The sequence below is a fragment of the Lepidochelys kempii genome, chromosome 2, assembly GCF_965140265.1.
Source record: "Lepidochelys kempii isolate rLepKem1 chromosome 2, rLepKem1.hap2, whole genome shotgun sequence".
Lineage (NCBI taxonomy): Eukaryota > Metazoa > Chordata > Testudines > Cheloniidae > Lepidochelys > Lepidochelys kempii.
In genome coordinates, this window is record NC_133257.1 from 224402274 (window position 1) to 224422560 (window position 20287).

General features: G+C 42.3%; 1 protein-coding gene across 7 annotated transcripts in view; it reads left to right on the forward strand.

Annotated features, from left to right (window-relative positions):
- CDK6 (cyclin dependent kinase 6) overlaps positions 1-20287 on the forward strand; it is a 202860-nt gene that overhangs the window by 126015 nt on the left and 56558 nt on the right. For 4 of the 7 annotated variants that reach the window (XM_073333954.1, XM_073333957.1, XM_073333956.1 and 1 more), the window contains exon 5: positions 7938-8030. The exons of the other annotated variants lie outside the window; for them this stretch is intronic. In XM_073333954.1, coding sequence (XP_073190055.1) covers positions 7938-8030 — 93 coding nt within the window. The remainder of the gene's footprint in view (positions 1-7937; positions 8031-20287) is intronic. 7 annotated transcript variants of the gene reach the window in all.

Genomic DNA, 20287 nt, shown 5'->3' on the forward strand with positions numbered 1-20287 from the left:
CTGGAGCATGCTCAGTGAGGAAGGAACCTCAGAGACTTTTAGCTGTTAAACTCGAGCAAGTCTCTACTGAGTATGTGCTAACTGCAACTTTTCCAAGTCTTGTTACTTAGCTGAATTTTGGCACATTTTAACGGGATGGCAAAAGGCATATCACTGATGTAAAATCCAAATTGCAAGTCCCTGCTCCAAAGCATGGGGCAATAGAGATTTCCAAAGAAAAGGTCACCAGAATTTTCCAACATCAGCAAAATGTATTTTGCTCTAGTATCATTCTTGGAAATGGTTGAACCACTTTGGTTGAAGTTTTCCACAACAAAAATAATAAAAAATCAACTTGGGGCAGACACCTGGCATAGAAAAATTTCAGCCTAATTGGTTAAAGTTTGGGAAAGTTATAAGCAACTGAAAGCAGGATCTTAGAATGAGAAGTGTGACACAACCTTAATAATAGGCAGCTAACAGCCCCATCTATAATATAAACACATGCAATACCCCTTACTGCCAGCCTTTGACCTAGGGCTGCTGATTGGTGCAGAGCGCACTAATAAAGGGGCCATGCATCTCTCTCCAGGTCTGCAGAGCTCTCCCCAGGCCCTTCCCACAGGCTTTTATGAAATCCAGGATGCAGAATAGATTGTGATTTACTATAGGATTTTCCCATGCATGGCCTGCACATCCTTACTACCACATGTAGTAAGGATGTAGGTGCATTAGGCCTGATTCTTATTTTCACTGAGGTGCTCTACACTGTTCTGGAAGTGTAGTGGGGCCTTAGGTGGTTATAAATGTAATTTGCACACTGTTTTGACTCACTTGAGACTGCCAGCATGATGTAAATGGGCGTTAGTGTAAATGAGAATCAGGCCCATTGACTGGTGGTAAGAGTTTGCAGTATCAGGCCCCATGATAGTAAGTACTGTGACTTCAACGAAGTGTAGCATCAGGCCTGTAATTAGGAGTATAATCGTTTTTTAAAAATTTTAAAAAATACTTTCATTCAAATGCAATTTCCTCCTTTTTTGAAGGGAAACACAAATATCATATACTTGTGATTTACATAGCTGTTATCCAGCAAGAAATATATAATATAGTACTTGAAAACAAATTAATTAGATAACCAGCCAGGTTCTATATCCCATGGCTATGCTCTGTTGCTGGCCAGATAGTCAGGACTTCCAAAATTACTTTGAAAAAAAGTAATTGGTTACAAATTGCTGATTATAGGAACTGAAAGCAATCTATTGCATAATTGCTTTAGGTATAATTGATTATTAATAAGATTACATTTTTACCACACATGTGAGCTATATTTACATGGCATTCCTGGGTACTAAACTACCTGTTGAATGTCGCCATTCCCAGACTTAATGCTAAGAATGACAGATTGCTAAAAAATGTTTTCAGAAGTATTCAACCAAGGGATTATGTCCCAGAATTATAGAAATACTGTAAGTCTTTACTATAATCACTTTCAAGGGAGATTGTTACACTAACAATTTTATATTTAAAAGAAACCCCAAATGTCCCTGATTTTGTTACTTATAACACTTTAGTAATTATTGAAATTGAAAAGATTTAAAAATCTAGTTTATTTTTTCACTAGTTATGCTATTCGTTTGCTTTTTGTATTCTCTCAGTTGGACAATGATAATAGATTAGCCAATTTCACTTTTATTTCTATTCGATTTCAAGTCAGTTTCACTTTCACCTGCACTGACACAAAGCTGCAGTGTTTTGATTGCAAACTCTGCAGAACAGTGTTTATTTGTTGTTTAAAAACGCTTTCCTTTTGGGATTTAAAATAAAAATTGATGAGAAAAAATCTATCAGACCTCGATTTTGTAAAAGTTTGATTTTTACAGAACCTAATTTGGGGCTAAATTTGGCCTGACTCTGTCCTTTCAAAAGTAGCCTTGTTATTGACTCAGTGAAACGTTTACTTTTTGATCTTGCAATCATTGGTGGGGGGGAATGGGGGGAGGGTTGAATGGTACTTAAGTATCAACACCTCCCCCTTCCCCCAGCGCCTCCCACCCGCTGTTTAGCGGTATGCAGGAGGTACTGGGGGTGGGAGAGGAGCAAGGGTGGGGCACATTCGGGGGAGGGGCAGAAATGGGGCAGGGAAGAGGCAGGGCGAGGGCTCGGGGAAAGGGGTGGAGTGGGGGTGGGGCCTGGGGCAGAGCAGGTGTCGGGTACCCCCAGTAACTCATAATGACGGCACCTATGATGGGAATTACAGGTGTGGCCCTATACAGTATAGGGCCATCAGTCTGCATGTCTAATAATCCTTTAGCATGATTTGATAATACTTAGCCCTTTAAAATGTGCCTTTTTTTGCCCCAGATAAATAGGCGAGGTTACCTCTATATTTGCAAAAAGAAAAGGAGTACTTGTGGCACCTTAGAGATTAACCAATTTATTAGAGCATAAGCTTTCGTGAGCTACAGCTCACTTCCTCAGATGCATGCATAAGCTTTCGTGAGCTACAGCTCACTTCCTCAGATGCCACAAGTACTCCTTTTCTTTTTGCGAATACAGACTAACACGGCTGTTACTCTGAAACCTGTCTATATTTGCAGTATTTCCTGTACTTACTTATGTAGAGAATATCTAGGGAATACTGCAAATATTAAGGAATCATTATCTATCTAAAGCAGTTAGCAAGTTTTTAAGGGTAACCACAATACACAGAGCCTTATATCTTCAAAGCGCTCTAAAGACAAGATAACTAATTAACCCACAAAGCACCCCTATGAGGAAGGTCAGTAGGGGATCTCCCACTTCCCACAAAAGCACTCACAGAAGGAAGTTCAGGGGGAGGAAATCTTCATGAGGATCACCACATGGGGATTCCTCCACTTCATCCCATTTGGGGATTGGCACCTCCCTGTGCATGGTACAGAGACCAGTCCCCCAGGCCAGTGGATCTCCTGGGATCTATGCAAATCCAAGGGCTGTATCCACAGGTACTCAATCTCTCTCCCCTTGCACCTGTTCCTCGCTATTGCAGCTCCAGTGGAACCATGGTACCAAGGCCTGCCTGGCTGCAGCTGCTGTGAGGATGCCCCTTACAAAGGATTTCCATTCACAGTCCACACTGGTGGGGACTTTTCATTCCTTGCGTGGATCCTAATGCCATGAATGGACCTGAGACGTCCTTCCCTTTGGTTGACACAGGAGCAAACAAGGAGATCTTTGCATGGAGGATTTACTTCTGGGCACGTACCTTTGGGGGAAGGCAACACAGACAATCCTCCACCTTTTATTATCACTGTCTTAGAGATGGGGAGGAAAAGAGAGAGTTTAAATGATTTGCTAAAGGCCAGACAGTAAATCAGTGGTAGAACTGGCACTAGAATTCAGAAGTCTCTTGGCTTTCATGCTGAAGTCCATTAGACCATTTAGACAAGGTCTTAGGTATGAATTTCAATCTGATTTTCCTGTTTCAGATAAGGAATATATTAAAAAACACTTTTTAAAAAAGAGACTTTCTCTGGAGAGTAGGTGCAAAGGGGATGCGCAGAGATTACAGAGTGCAGAAGGTGACATCCTGAACTATGTTTCTGTTCTGGTCTCAGGCCAGAGAGAGGCAAAGACCTCTGAAGGTTTGGATCTCAATTCTATACTGAGTGTTCCCTTTTAGTAACTCTTTGATGCGCTGATGGTAGTTCAGCATGTCATTCCTCTAGCGAGGAGACCCCAGGAGAAGGGATTGCTGCTACCAACACCATCACTACTCATTGGCTAGTCAGAGAAAAAGCATTTCTGCCTAAATTGGAAGCTTCCTCCTCTCCTGGAGACTCACTGCGCTCATGTTTCACAACCCGTGAGCCTGTAAGACAAGTCCATTGCCTGAAACTGGAAACTTTCACTTTTTAGCTCACAGAGCACAACTAAATTCAGCCTCAGTGACTGCTGAAAATACCTCACATTGCCATGACTCTGATATTAGATTTGGAGCACAAATTAGCCCACCGTTCCTCAGCTGCTACTGAAATCAGAGTTTGACCCATGGACAGAGAGTTTGGATTCAAAGGAAAGGTATTTCCTTTGCAGGCTCCTACACACACAGTAGCCAAGGGGTTAACAAGGGAGCTACTTTGAAAACGGAGGCAGAAGGTCATTGGCGGCAACAGCAAAGACTTCTAAAGCCTGCCATCAAGAGCCTTTCACCCTGCATTTCCCACCCAGGGGATTGTAAACATTGGCTCACAGCCATGGAGTCCTACAAAACTTCTCTGTGCTTGCAGCATATACATTTATACTTTTTAATGGAGACTGAAACACAGCAAGTTATTTTTGCATGACCAGAGAGTGTTCCTGTTCAAATGAAGTGCGGCGGGGAGGGGCTTGAACCTGTTCTCATTCTGGAATTTGAAAACATAGAGATATGCTTGTTTAGTGGTACTTCACATGTAACATAGCTGCTGTTCTCAGGCAAACTTTCTCAACTCAGAGGAATGTGTAGAATGCTGTCACTTAATCAGAACCCAGAAGAGTTCTTTTATCTGCCATTCGTTAGTAACTAGCAATATTTTTCTTATCTCTCTGTCCTTTAGCCTGATCCACTACCCTCCAACATGAGAACTAGTAACATGAAAGCACTTATTACCTTGAACATTCTTGTTTGTACTGTCTCTTAAACAAGTATACCTTAAACTCAGAGAAGGTGTTTTATAGATTTTGAGTAAGAAGCCTTACATACAAAAGGCCACTGTAAAAAAAAAAAAAAAAGTATCTTCATAGGTAGGGCATAAAAGTGTAACCACTTTGGACTGGATTCTTAAGAGGTTTAGACTGACTCTTACCAGGCTAATAGAGTAAGTTAGCCACAGTTAATTTCTTGAGGTATCTGATTTAATGAAAACAATACCAAAACGTAATACATATAAACTTTAAAGTTACATGTTGTATTCTGCTAAATTTTCAAATTCTTCATATCAACGTAGAGAATCTTCTCTTATTTACAACTGAGTTTTCTATTAGTTATTTGAACAATCTTGTGTGTTTTGTGACTTGGGTTTTGTGAAAAGTGCCATATTGAGAGCACGGGGAGAGAGGTTGTCAGTGTCTCCACAGAACAGGTGTAGCACAAGGCCCCTGCCAGTAGGCTTCAACCCACTTCTAGAGGTCCCGCCTCTGGAGGGGAGGGGATAGTTCAGTCTCTTCATCCATTAAATCTTGAGCTTCTCTGCTCAAACTGTGAGCATGGGTACTATCTTGTGCCAATTGTGATGATGGTTTTTGGGCTGCTGACACTCATACTCTAAGGACTGGACTGAAACAACCAATTTACTTCCTACAATTTGTACTATGTGTGTATATTTGTACATATTTACATGTTATATCTTTGTAGTTTGTTTCTGTTATTCACTTTATGTGAAAATAACATATTGGATTGTATTATTTGTAAGAAAAAGGATATTTCAGGAAGTTTTACTTCCTTAATGTAAGTGTAAGGTCTGCTGTTTGACTGCCACATCTCCAACAGTTATCACTCATGTTATGCTCCCCTTTGTGTTGCAGCGTTGTGTCCATTAGGTTTAAATAGAATCTGCTGGATTTATTTTCGGCTTTACAGCAGCTTTACAGTGTTTATAGTCCTGTTCTGTGATTTATAGGGTTATAGTAGTTTAAAGGGCTTGATTCACCTCTTCTGGCTCAGGGATGAGAGAGTTGAAATTTGCACCCTTCTGAAGTAGTGAGGCAGCTCCATCCCAGGGAGCCACTGCTGCAAAGAGGGCTGCCAGGTCTGTAACATCAGGCCCCCTTTGGGGTGTTGTTGTAGTAAAACAGATTTAACTTTCAGCTATTGCTCCATAAGAGCACCATTGGCAAAGGCTTCTCAGGGATGTGCTGAATTTGCCCTCCCCCAGGCTGGCTTGACAATTAAATTCCCCCTACCCAGCCAGAAATAATTGCTTTGGTTGCTGTGCTGACTTTCTCCAGACCCCCTCAGTAACCTCAGCCTGACTGTGAATCCCTTATAGGCAGACTTTCTACCATCAAGAGCACAGAGAGTTTCCATTAACAAGAAGCTAGTGGAATAGAGTGAATAGAGCTCCAAGTGGTGACAAAAAGGGGATTTATAAATGATTGTGGCTGAAAATTTACCTTTCACTAATCAAATTTCACGTTCCTTCTGAATATTAACCCACTTCAGGTATATAATTTACCTAGATGAATATCTTAATTGTTGACTTGTCAATGGTTACTTGTGTCTAAATTAGACTTTTAATTTAGAGCTCAGAAACATTTTCCCTAAAATTTTCAGATTAGTTAGGCATGCAGTTGTGAGCACATTTGCATTAGTTAGGCATGCACTTGGGAGCACTGTTATCATGTTTTTGAGTACAGATCAGGTAAATGCAGAATCAAATACATAATTAGGCACATTTAAATGCACAGTTAGCCAGTTTGTACACACATTCCCTTTAATTGCACGTGCAAATGAGACTCCCGATACCATACCTAAGTTTGAAATTCTGGCCCTTTTTCATCAAATAGCTAGTGTACTTAAATTAACATTTGTATCTCTTTCTGTTAAAAAGTTCCTAGTCATTAGCTCTAAACACAGGATTATTTCATAACTATATATCTTAATTAACATAATAGCTAAAACATATCTCCTGGATAATATTTTCACCAGCTTATTTCCTTTTATTTAGAATACCAAGCTGTAATCCTTTGCTTTGACAAAAAGGACATCCATCCATTCAGTTTTCTAACAAAAATGTGCACACAGTATGCATTTTTCACTTTCACAATAAAGTGCTGGTCCAAAGGTAGTCAATGAGAGTCTTTAAATTTGACACAAGATTTTCTAGATTATTTCTTTTTAAAAATAACATTTTTACAGGCCAAAATCTGATGTTTATATTCCATCCAAATTTGTTATAATTTCACCCACAGTGATCTTAGAGTTCTTGTTGAAATATTTCTTCACATTAGAATTCACTTTGTGTTGGCCTTAGGAACAGAAATCTTGCTACCCCTGCTTCTACTATGAAAGGGTTAAACCAGGGGTCTCAAACACGTGGCCTGCGGCCCGCCATAGGCACCAACTCCACTGGCAGCTAAGCTCCCCTCACCGCCCCACCCCACCTCCCCGAGTGCGCCGCGTCCCCGCTCCTCCGCCTAACTCCCAGCACTTAGGACTTTCCAGGAGGGAGGCGGAAGGAGCGGGGACAGGGCACGCTCAGGGGAGGAGGCGGAGAAGAGGCGGGGCCGGAGTGGGGATTTGGGGAAGGGGTTGGAATAGGGGCAGAGAAGGGGCAGAGTTGGGGTGGGGACTTTGGGGAAGGGATTGGCATGGGGAGGGGGAAGGGGTGGAAAGAGGCAGGGTAGGGGTGGGGCCTCATGGAAGGGGTGCAGTGGGGGCGGGGCTGGGAGCAGGGGGGGCTTTAACTGGAGTAATTCTAAAAGTAAATGCGAGTTTTGTCATTTGAGGTAGGTGCATTACTGAGTGTTTATATTTTATTAAACCCCCCCTTCACATTACAGTTTTTAAAAAGTTAATACATTGACTTTTAATAGCATACTATATTACTCTTCATTTTTCTCATTTTTGACTATATTTTTGTATCGTTGTATGCAAAGGTTTCAGTGATGTGGCCCTCAGGCCAATGTACTAGTCCTCATGTGGCCCTCGTGGTGATTTGAATTTGAGATCCTTGGGTTAAACAACTGGATTTGTTTAAAAAGAAGTTCCAGACAGTTAGGATGTATTGCAGGTGGTTAGAAACTTTTTGAAAATCTGGAAATTTCAACAATTTTTTTTTAATGCCTCTTCCCCCTCCCTTCTGTCTCTATTTTTTTGACCAGCTCTATAGTTTGTTGCAAAGTGCCCTGTTTGTATGAAAACTGAGCAGGTGAGAGGTTTGTGACAAATGCTGTGAATTTCCCTACTTTTCCCCATATTTTTCATCCCCTGCTAGGAACTGTATAACCTGCTGTCATTGCTGGGGTATTGCCTGGTATCAGCCCTGGAGCTCATAGCATGGCCTCTAGCCCAGACAGAGCTGTGTGGGGTAAGTCCATTTTGCCCTGAGACTCTGTTTCTTTGTGCATAATTTGCTACTGTTAGAGACTCTCAAAGTAGTAGTGGGAACCAGGACAGAAGAAGTTTATGTGGCCTTATGTTTTTTCTTTGGTTTTGTTTGCTCTTTTAAGAACCTAAATAAAACACAGCACCTCAAGAAGTGGGAAGAATTTTCTTTATTAACCAGAATCTGGGGTTTCTGTTAGTGTTGGGGAGTCAAGGGTCCATTACAAAGCCAAAATATAAATGCTATGCCCTAGATCCTCCAGTCTGGCTAAGAGGGACTCAGTGCAAGACCAGAGTGGGTGGGACACAAAGGTGGCTTTAAACCACACTCCCTTGATCCTGGAGCTGGTCATGGTCTGGTCCCTGTTCTAAGAGCTACTTATGGCTCCAATGGTGTTCCAGCCATAGGGATGTCCCTGCCATGCCCCCTTTCTCCCAGAGACTGGAAAAGGGTAGTGTAGGAATCACTACACCACTTGATGGGAATAGTCAGGGGACTGGATGTGAGTCAGTTTTATGGCTGCTTTGTGCTGTCAGAGCAGACTAAGCAACTGGAACAGGGCCCAGGACCTGGTGCTATGTCTTTTAAAATCATGGGCCAGATCCTTAGCTGGTGTAAATTTGTGATTGATTTCAATGGAGCCATGTTGATTTATTCCAGCTGAAGATCTGGACCAGTATGTGTATTCCAAAGTACTGTATCGAGCTACTACCTACTGAGTACTTCCTTTCAGTCTAATAGTCTAGAATTCTGTTCTTTCTTATAACCCTTATTTGTTTAGAATAATGTAAGAGAATTAAGGTGTTTGTTTTCTTGTAAGCTTTTATCCCTGTTTTAATGTTTTGATTTTAGATAAACTTTTGGTGGTGAAACATTTGGCTTGATTTCTTTAAAAACAGAAATAAATGATTGTTATCATTGTAGAGCGCATCTCTGTCAATGTAATTATTTTATCTCAGTGCTAACACACTTAACTTCAGTATGGAGATGCTGACTCCCTTGCTAAAGGGATGAGCACTCTCAATTCCCATTTACTATGGAAATCAGTGGGAGTAGTCCCACTGGATTCCATGGGTTTTGGATTCGGCACTATTGCCACATCTCCTATTGTAGATGCTGTTTCAAGATGCAAGTAAAGTTTCATTCAGTGACTCAGAAACAAAGGAGCTAGGCACTCTACTTATAATATCCATGTAGATTCAAAATAATTCTTTGAAATGTGCTAAATGGAAAGAGATTTCCTTGTATGAGTTTTGAGGTACGCACTGAATTCTAACCAACGGTTAAAGCACTACCTCATATTCAGAGCTAGTTTTCTTTTCTAGTAGCAGTTACAGTCAACTGTCTAATCCACAGAAGACTCTTGAGGTGAAAGCCACTATGTCTAGTTAAAGTGCCTTCCGTTCGTATTTATACACACACACACACACAAACAACGGATGTACCTAGAAATAGTCTACATCAACGTCATCATACTAGGTAACATGGTTCTTCCTAGAAATAAAATACAAAATTCTGATTAATTTTGTATACAAACCATCAAAGCAAAGGAATGTCTCCTTTATTCTCACTTTATCTTTCAGTAGTTATTGATGTTTGTTTCTTTATTTCCAAGGCACAAATATCTTAACATCAAAAAGAAGAGAACACACTGAAGTAGGAACCTTATAGTGAGTCATATATGTGGTCCAGAGTTCTCTTTTTTTATTTAAGTGATTTTTTTCTTGCTGGTTTGACCAATAAAATAATAATTATGTAATAATAAAAACAACAACCCTGTCTCACTTCACAAAATCAGTTAATTAAACAGACATCCAAACATGAAACACAAGTGAAAATATCATTGAAATGACCATTACTGTGTACTGTGCCATCAGACACGTGTACTGAGATATATTAACCTCTTGAAGAACAGGCAATTTGTAGAATCATAGGTCTGGAAGGGACCTCAAGAGGTCATCTAGTCCAGTCCCCTGCACTCATGGCAGGACTAAGTATTATGTAGACCATCCCTGACAGGTGTTTGTCTAACCTGCTCTTAAAAATCATCCACAACCTCCCTAGGCAATTTATTCCAGTGCTTAACCACCCTGACAGTTAGGAAGTTTTTCCTAATGTCCAACCCAAACCTCCCTTGCTGCAATTTAAGCCCATTGCTGCTTGTCCTATCCTCAGAGGTTAAAAGGAACAGTTTTCCTTGCTCCTCCTTGTAACAACCTTTTATGTTCTTGAGAACTGTTATCATGTTCCCCTCTCAGTCTTTTCTTTTCTAAACTAAACAAACCCAGTTTTTTCAATCTTCGCTCATAGGTCATGTTTTCTAGACTTCTAATCATTTTTGTCGCTCTTCTCTGGATTCTCTCCAATTTGTCCACATCCTTCCTGAAATGCAGCACCCAGAACTGGACACAGTACTCCAGTTGAGGCCTAATCAGTGCAGAGAAGAGTGGAAGAATTACTTCTTGTGTCTTGCTTACAACACTCCTGCTAATACATCCCAGAATGATGTTCGCTTTTTTTGCAACATCATTACACTGTTGACTCATATTTAGCTTGTGATCCACTATGACCCCCACATCCCTTTCCGTAGTACTTCTTCTTAGGCAGTCATTTCCCATTTTGTATGTGTGCAACTGATTGTTCCTTCCTAAGTGGAGTGCTTTGCATTTGTCCTTATTGAATTTCATCCTATTTACTTCAGACCATTTCTCCAGTTTGTCCAGATCATTTTGAATTTTAATCCTATCCTCCAAAGCATTTGCAACCCCTCCCAGCTTGGTATCATCTGCAAACTTTATAAGTGTAGTCTCTATGCCATTATCTAAACCATTGATGAAGATATTGAACGGACCTGGGCCCAGAACTGATCCCCCTGTGGGACCTTACTTGTTATGTCCTTCCAACATGACTATGAACCACTGATAACTACTCTCTGGGAACAGTTTTCCAACTAGTTTTGCACCCACCTTATAGTAGGTCCATCTAGGTTGTATTTCCGTAGTTTGTGTATGAAAAGGTCATGCGAGACAGTATCAAAAGCTTTACTAAAGTCAAGATATGCTACGTCTACCGCTTCCCCCCCATCCACAAGGCTTGTTACCCTGTCAAAGAAAGCTGTCAGGTTGGTTTGACATGATTTGTTTTTGACAAATCCATGCTGAGTTATCACATTATCGTCTTCTAGATATTTGCAAATTGATTGCTTAATTTTTTTCTCCATTATCTTTCCGGGTACAGAAGTTAAGCTGACTGGGCTGTAATTCCCCAGGTTGTCTTTATTTCCCTTTTTATAGATGGGCACTATATTTGCCCTTTTCCAGTCTTCTGGAATCTCTCCAGTCTTCCATGACTTTTCAAAGACAATCACTAATGGCTCAGATAGCTCCTCAGTCAGCACCTTGAGTATTCTGGGATGCATTTCATCAGGCCCTTGTGACTTGAAGACATCTAACTTGTCTAAGTAATTTTTAACTTGTTCTCTCCCTATTTTAACCTCTTCTGATCCTACCTCATTTTCACTGGTATTCACTATGTTAGACATCCAATCACCACCAACCTTCTTGGTGAAAACCAAAACAAAGAAGTCATTAAGCTCCTCTGCCAATTCCACATTTTCTGTTATTTTTCCCTCCTCTTTGAGTAATGGGCCTACCCTGTCCTTGGTCTTCCTCTTGCTTCTAATGTATTTGTAGAATGTTTTCTTGTTACCCTTTTTGTCTCTAGCTAGTTTGATCTCATTTTGTGCCTTGGCCTTTCTAATTTTGTCCCTACATACTTGTGTTAGTTGTTTATATTCAATGGTAATATGACCTAGTTTCCACTTTTTGTAGGACTCTTTTTTATTTTTTATGTATATTATGTGCCTAGAACCAAGAGTAGAATAGAAGTACTTTCTAAAAGCCACTGAAGCAATTTGATTCACCCATCCCACAAAGGAAAAAAGATTTTAATACTTCCATAAAAAGACATAGTATGAAGGTTGCATTTCTCCATTGAAGGAACTCTTCTCACCAACAATACCTATCATTCTAATGGAATCAAAGGCAGATGGATAATAATGGAAGACCTATTACTTGGAGAATGAATTATGCAAGCCTAAATGTTTATCCAATACTATAATAAAATCTGGAAACTCCATAATATGCAGGGAATATTATCTGTCACCCTAACTACATCATGGATAGGATATTATGATGATCTGTACTTTTGAGGGAGTCATAAATTCCAAGGCCAGAAGGGACCATTGTGATCATCTAGCATGACTTCCTGTATAACACAGCCATAGAACATCCACAAAATAATTCTGAGAGCATATCTTTTAGCAAAGAATCCAATCTTGATTTTAAAATGGTCAGTGATGGAGACTCCACCAATGGTTAATTATCCTCACTGTCAAAAATGTACACCCTATTTCCAGTCTGAATTTGTCTAGCTTCCACTTCCAACCATTGGATCGTGTTATACCTTCCTCTGTTAGATTGGAGAGCCCATGATTAAATATTTAAATACCCCATGTCAGTATTATAGATAGTGATCAAGTCACCCCTTAACCTTCTTTTTGCCAAGCCAGGTACATTGAACTCTTTGAGTCTATGATTATAAGGCATGTTTTCTAATCCTTTAAACAGTCTCATGGCTCTTCTCTGATCCCTCTCCAATCTATCAGCATCCTTCTTGAATTGTGGCTCTATTGACACCTCAATCTGGGACAATTCCTCAGATTTGTTTCCAAAAAACAATGGCTCAGGTGTAGGAATCTCCCTCATGTCTTCTGTAGTGAAGACCAATGCAAAGAATTCATTTATCTTCTCTGCAATGACCTTGCCTTCCTTGAGTGCTCCTTTAGCACCTCGGTTGTCCAGTGGCCCCACTGACTGTTTGGCAAGCTTCCTGCTTCTGATGTACTTAAAAAAATTTGCTGTTAGTTTTTGAGTCTTTGGCTAGTTGCTCTTCAAATTCTTTTTTTGACCTGCCTAATTATACTACAATTGACCGTCATATATATTTAAAGATACTGAGGAAAAAAATTCAATTACACCTTCCCCTCAGTGAAACAAGAATTATGGCTAATGGATACCAAAGGAAAGACCCATTTATCTGTTCTTCATATTATTCAGTTTCTGTCATAAATTCATGTACAATTATAATCAAAGGATTGGCTTCTATCTTTGATTCAGTGTCACCCCTTATTAGCAACCCAAGTCCATAGTCCATCACAGATTCAGGCAGGTTGCCCAAGATTAATGTAAATCTAGAGTCAGTAACAATTTTGGGAATACTGTCATAAAAAGCCTTTGACTACTGTCAAAGTTTGACTCAGACTCACAATTTATCAGACCACTCTGTTTTATTAGCAAAGCTGCTCTGCTAATACATTTAGAAGTGAGCCCCCCTAGTGGGGCTTGTGTCTTTTAATTTATACAGTTTTTTGGAGAACAAGTTACAGAGAAGTTACAGACAAAAGAAGAAAAAGATTTTAGTCACCACCCTTCGAGATCCCTGAGACCAGTCACGTATCTTCAATTACCTGCCACCCTTAACAATCTCCTTTAACAGCTTCCAGTTAACTAATTGCCCTTCACACCTTTCATTCTGATGCCTGCTTCTTAGACGTGCTGGCTCTATCTTAATTGCTTCTCCATTCAAAAGCTAACTGTCCCTACGTGTGCTCCCTCAGATACTTTGTAACATGTTTTGGCATGCCCTCTCATATACAATGTATCCAGCATGTCCCCTTATACAATGTTATACTTCCACACTACAGAGTGGACCTCCGTTGCAAGTAATCCAAATTTTTGGATTCAGCGGTAACTTTGTAAACTGGATTATCCGTGTCTTCCACTGAATTGTCATTCTTACTTCCTCACCTTTTAGACTGGGGATAGACACTTTTCACTGCTATTCCTTTTACCTGTTATTGTTTTCCATGATAATCAAACCTCCTGGCAGAAGTTATCTGGTAGTAAAAAGTAATTACAGGAATCAGGGTAAATAAAATTTATCACAAAGTTTTCTTTCATGGAGAGGATATTCATACAATATTTCATAGCATTCATTCCATACCCATGGTACCTTAGCTCTGTAGAAAGTTTTAGCTCTTTGTTAGGACACAAGATTAATTTCCTACACACTGACGGATTTTTTTTTTTATGGGAAACAAGTTTTAACATTGGTTTTCCATTTTGTGTTGTGTCCAATATTATTAAATAAATGGATATACGTGCCCATAGACCTCAAAAAAAGTTTGCTCTAAATGTGGAACGGATTCTGGTTACCAGAATGCAAAACCTGAAGTTGTAGTGCAGTCTTCCTTTTACTGTATGTGACTGATAGATCCTTATAAAAATGAATCTGCCACCACATCTCATGTATTCTCTACAGATGTTCCCCTCCCTCATGACTGATCCAAAGCTAGGGTGACCAGACAGCAAATGTGAAAAATCGGGACGGGGATGGGGGGTAATAGGAGCCTATATAAAAAAAAGACCCAAAAATTGGGACTGTCCCTATAAAATCTGGTCACCCTATCCAAAGCCCATTTAAGTAATTGCAAAGAATCCCTTTGTCTTCAACTAGGGCCTAATTCAAAGCCCACTGAAGTTAATTTTAATCAAAAAATGAAATTATTAGTTTATCCGTAAGTATGTTTAGATGAGCAAATAACAAGAACAGCCTTGAACTCTACAGATGAGTAAGCATAACTACCGCTTTAATTTTCACAATGTGAAACAATACTTCTGAGCTCACCAATAAGAAATTTTTCACAAATGTCTCTAAGCACTAAGTCTCAATAGGAAGCCATCTCACTATTGCCATTTCCCCTACAAATGTGATATCCAGTGAGCTCAGCATTCCAAGGCAAATCAGTGCTCGCATCAGCAATGTCTAGGGAATAGGGTACCCCCTTACTGTCCTGTGCAGCTACGTGTCCTGGGTCACAGAGAGGTGAGATGAGTAGCTTCAGCATGGTCACTGTTCTGGAAAACAGGTTTGGCTGGGCAGGGATAGGTGGAGCCTTGAATCCCCCACCTGCCCCCCCAAACATGCAAGTCAATATAGCTGAGCCAGTGTAGACACAGGATATAGCATTGGCACAGAATACCTCCCCTCTGAGTCACGAACTGAACCCTGGTCTGCTCCTGGGGCAGTGCAATTATGCATTGCTCTTTACTTAGGGCTTGTCTTCCCTACCATGCTAAATCAGCGCCGCTGCGATCGATGCAAGGTGTTGATTTAGCGGGTCTGGTGAAGACGCAATATGTCGATGGAGAGCGCTCTCCCATTGATGTCATTAATCCACCTCAACAAGAGGTGGAACCTATGTCGACAGGAGAGCGTCTCCTGCTGACATCGTGCAGTGTAGCTACTGTGTTAACTTCATGTAAGTTATGTCATGCAGGGAGGTGGTTTTTTACACCCCTGAGCAATGTAACTTATATTGACTTAAGCGGTAGTGTAGACAAGGCCTTAGGGCTTATAACAAAACTAAAATGTAGTCCTTTACTTGTATGTTACTTATCCCCTTCTCTCACCCTTTATGTGTCTTTGCCTTTTCTAGACTGTATGCTATTCAAGACAGAGACTGTGTCTTCATCTGTGTTTGGAAAGTGCCTAGCATGGTGCAGATGCTACTGAAATCTAAATAGATAGCCTAAGGTGAAATTCACCCCTGTGAATTAAATGGGATTTTAAGTGGGATATAAATGGTGCATAGGTTTTGTGTTGGCCCTCTCAATTTCACTCCTAGTGAGCAGATACTTGCTCATAACTTGGCTTTATGCCAGATATAAATGGTTGAAAGTGGCTGGGATTGAAACTGCTGATGTCAGATGCTCCTAGAATCTTCTGATACATTAAGATTGACAATTTTATGTTTCACAAAAGGTTGTATTCCTCCTTGCCCTCTCCTGCAGAGCTCTGCCCCTGCATATGTCTCAGCTCTTCTTCCCCCATACTTACACTGGGTACATTTCCTTCTTCCTCTTTCAGGAGTAGGAAACCAGATGACATTTTGGTAGAATTTTGGATGTTTAATTGCTTCTATAAATCACCGAGAAGCTTCTTTCATTTATTTTCATTTGAAGAGGCTGCCTAGATCATTTGATATTTGACCTGACAGAGCAGTGATCTGTAGCCACTGTAAACAGCTTTAGTCCCTGCTTGTCTGGTGAGTGGGGACCTGAATTGTGACTTGGTATGGTGAGGAAAACGTTTCTACCAGGTCCCAAAGTACAAATTACTCTCAGCCTTTTTGTTCTTGGACTAATACAGGGGTGGGCAAACTTTTTGGCCAAAGGGCCACATCTGGGAATAGAAATTGTATGGCAGACCACGAATGCTCACAAAATGGGGGTTAGGGTGCGGGCTCAGGGTGGGGCCAGAAATTTGTTCAGGATGCAGGAGGGGGCCGGTCCGGGCTGGGGTGGGGGAGTGCAGTGCAGGGGGAGGTGAGGGCTCCAGCTGGGGGTGCAAGCTCTGGGGTGGGGCTGCAGATGAGGAGTTTGGGGTGTAGGAGGGTGCTCCGGGTTGGGACTGAGAGGTTTGGAGGGTGGGAGGGGGATCAGGGCTGGGGTTGAGGCATGGGGGGGGTGAAGGCTACAGCTGGGGGGGGTGAGCTGGGGGGTGGGGCTGGGGATGAGGAGTTTGGGGTGCAGGAGGGTGCTCCGGGCTGGGATCAAGTGTTCGGAGGGCGGGAGGGGGATCAGGGCTGGGGCAGGGGGTTGGGACATGGGGGGAGTCTCCGGGGTGCAGGCTCCAGGCAGCGCTACCTCAAGCGACTCTAGGAAATAGCGGCATGTCCCTTCTGTGGCTTCTATGCGAAGGCGCGGCCAGGTGGCTCTGCACATTGCCCCGTCTGCAGGCACCGCCCTTGGAGCTCCCATTGGCTGCGGTTCCCGGCCAAAGGGAGCTCCGGAGGTGGTGCTTGGGGCGGGACAGCATTCACAGCAGAGTCCCCTGGCTGCCCCTACACATAGAAACCAGAGGGGGGCCATGCCGCTGCTTCCAGGAGCCGCATGGAGCGGCCCCCGACCCTGCTCCCTGGCTGGAGCGCCGGAGCGGGTCAAGCCCCAGACTCCGCTCCCCAGCAGGAGCTTGAGGGCCGGATTAAAATGGCTGGTGGGCCGGATTCGGCCCACTGGCCGTAGTTTGCCCACCCCTGGACTAACAGATAAAGTTTGATACTCTAGTCCACCTGAGCATCCAATTGATGAGAAAGCAAAGGGCAGCTGGACAGGATAGGACAGCAGCCATTTGGCATGGGAGGGTTTGAATGCAGCAAGAGGAAGGGAAGAAGACTGGGTGAAATTATGGAGAATCAAAGGGAAGGTGGTGGAGGTGTCAGATTAGAGAAAGTGAGGGAGGTAAGAGTGAGTGGGAAGTGGCATGGTTTGAGGGAGTGTTAGCCTGGAGATTAGGGGCAGCAGAGGTGTGCTGAGAAGAAGAAGCAAGGGAAAAACTGGCATATGGAGGGAAGGCAGAGCCAAGGGAGAGGAACTGGAAGGTGACATTGTCTACTTGGAAGGACCTGGAAGACCCTAAGGGAGGAGGAGCTAAAGAAACCAAACAGGCTGGGAAAAGAGAGGCAGCTGAAGAGAGGAGCTTGTTTAATCAGAGGACTGAAGTTCATCCTGTTGAACCCCCCTTGCTACAGTTGTGGCCCCAACGTTCCATTTTAGTGGTGTCAGGTATAAAGGGTTAAGCAACACATAAAAATGCAGATGCATGCTTTTTTATGCTAAAAATGTTACTTTATCAAGCTGTAATGTCAAAGTTCTCTCTTTCTCTATGATAGGGCCCCTCACTGATTATGTGGCTTACCTAAGCACTAAGACAGTGCAGTGTTAAGAGGAAGCGATGAGCTAGTTGTTCAGCTCTCCATATCCTGTGTTCAGAATAATTTTCATTTCTACTTATCTGTAAATGCTAATGGAATGTCCACAAATATTTGCTTGGTTTCTATGGTGAAAAAGAGTGAGTGAAATTATGTCAAAACCAAACTACATCATACTGTATTTCTTAAAAGAGGATCCCTAGCAAGATAGGCGTTATCTGTGGTTATTACTTATGTGCAAGTTGACATTTGATAAATAACAATCATTTTGAGATTCACATCTTGAAATTCAAACTTGCACATTGCAAACCCTGATACGACTCGGACCCTTTTGTAGGTAGACAGTAAAGATCAGTTTATCAGAACACAGCCCAAGGCAAACAAGTTCCCCTCTCAGTCTGAAGCAATCCGATATTTGTCAGAAATAAACTTGCATGCCTTTTTTTACAGTGTATAATTGTTTAAATTCCCAAATTATTAAGAACCAGATGCCCCCTCTCTCGAGGTAGCTAGATATACAGACACATACACATATACTCGTGTGTGTGTGCCACACAGAGGGGAGCAAAGTTTCAAGGAAGTGGGCCAGGCAGTGGTCATGTGGAAGGAGCAGTTCCCATTCTACATGCTTTCCCAGTCCTCTGTAAATAGCAGCGTCCCCTCTAAGTGTACAATTCACATTCACTCTCTGCTACAAATTGAGGTGTGTGGCCAGCAGGAAGGGAGCAGCTGCTGTATGTGGCATGCTTCCCTGGGAAAGGAACTGCAGTTATGGGGTAAATTGTCACGGAGGTTAGTGCTGGTCTGACCAGCATTCAATCCTTTACCCTGCCCCAGAGCAGTTCACTGTCACACTGCGGGAGCCAATGGAATCATGGAATGGAAAACACCCAGTTCGGGGGTAATGTCTTTAAAAGTCCAGGAACTTAGAATAAATCAAAAAATCATATTTTGCCAAGAGGGCCCAGAAGTTGGAAATTCTAAATTAGAGACTGGTGGCAGCAAACACCTTTCTTCCATAAGGTCTAAACTCTTGGCCTCCTGATCCAGCCAGGTGGCCCGTGGGTATTGTTGTCTGGACTTTTCCATGGCTGCTTGCATGACTGTGGAGTTGGGTGCAGCATGGAAGAACAACTCCACTCCCTTAGCCGGGACAAAGTACTGCTTTTTTGCTGTCATAGTAGTAGGGGCACAGTTCTTCCTTAACTGACATGTGCCACACAGTTCTTCCTGGTTTCAGCATGGCCTCATTGATTCGGAGTGCTATTCAGCTGGAATCTGTAGGCTCTGGGCTATCCAGTAGCTTGTGTTGGAGGCCTAGACCTCCTCTGAGGGGATTTGGAACTCTTCTCAGGCCAGACGGTGGTCAGAAGGAACAGGAAATATGTCAGCCTGCACCGCCCCTTATACCCTCAGCAAGGAGCATGAGGAGAGCAGGATGCAGGTGCAGACCAATGGATACTACTTGCTAGAATTCTCCAGTCTCAGGTAGATGAAGTGCATGTGTATCAATAGTGGAATACACATAAGGACCCAGCACCTGAAGAAGAAGGATAGGGCTCAAGTTTGAGGTCTTATTGATGAGGGAAGTTTAGTGGCAAGACCCTTATTAGAAGCTGCAGTCGATGCTGCCAGTACTGCTTAAAGATCCATGGTGACTGCTATAGTGATGTGCCAGGAATCCAAGACCAGGTTCACACTAAAATTTAGGTCAACCCAGCTATGTTGCTCTGGGGTGTGAAAAATCCACACCACTTTTTGAAGCCCTGCCTACCTGTTTGATGCTTTACCTGTCTATGAAGGTTGTTTTCCTCATTGCCATCACCTCGGATGAATGGGTAGGTGAACCGGGGGCCCTAATGGCACACCTTCCTTGCACTATATTTCGTAAAGACAAGGTTTCGCAACGGCTCCATCCAAAATTCACCCCCTAAAGTAGTATCGGAATTTCACATAAACCAGACTATCCACTTAGCTGTGTTCTTCCCAAAGCCCCATGCTTCCAGCTTAGAGAAGAGATTTCATTCCTGCCATATGAGATGAGCTTTGGCATTTTATTCTACAGAGAACAAAAGATATCAGAAAGTCACCTGGGCTGTTTCTTGCCAAAGCAGAACAAGCTGTTTCCTCCCAGAGGATCTCCAAGTGGATCTCTGGCTGTATCCTGTTTTATTAGCTGGCACACGTTCCTTCCCCACATGGAGTATAGGCTCATTCTGCAAGAGTACAGACAGCCCCAGTAGCAGCATTCCAAGAAGTATCTCTGCTTGATATTAGCAAGGCAGCAACAAGTTCCATCCACACATTCACAAGGCATTGTGCCTTGAGTCCAATCCTCCTCCGCTGATGTATTATTTGGAATAGTGGTTTTACAAGCAACCATACTGCCTGCATCCTCACACCCTCC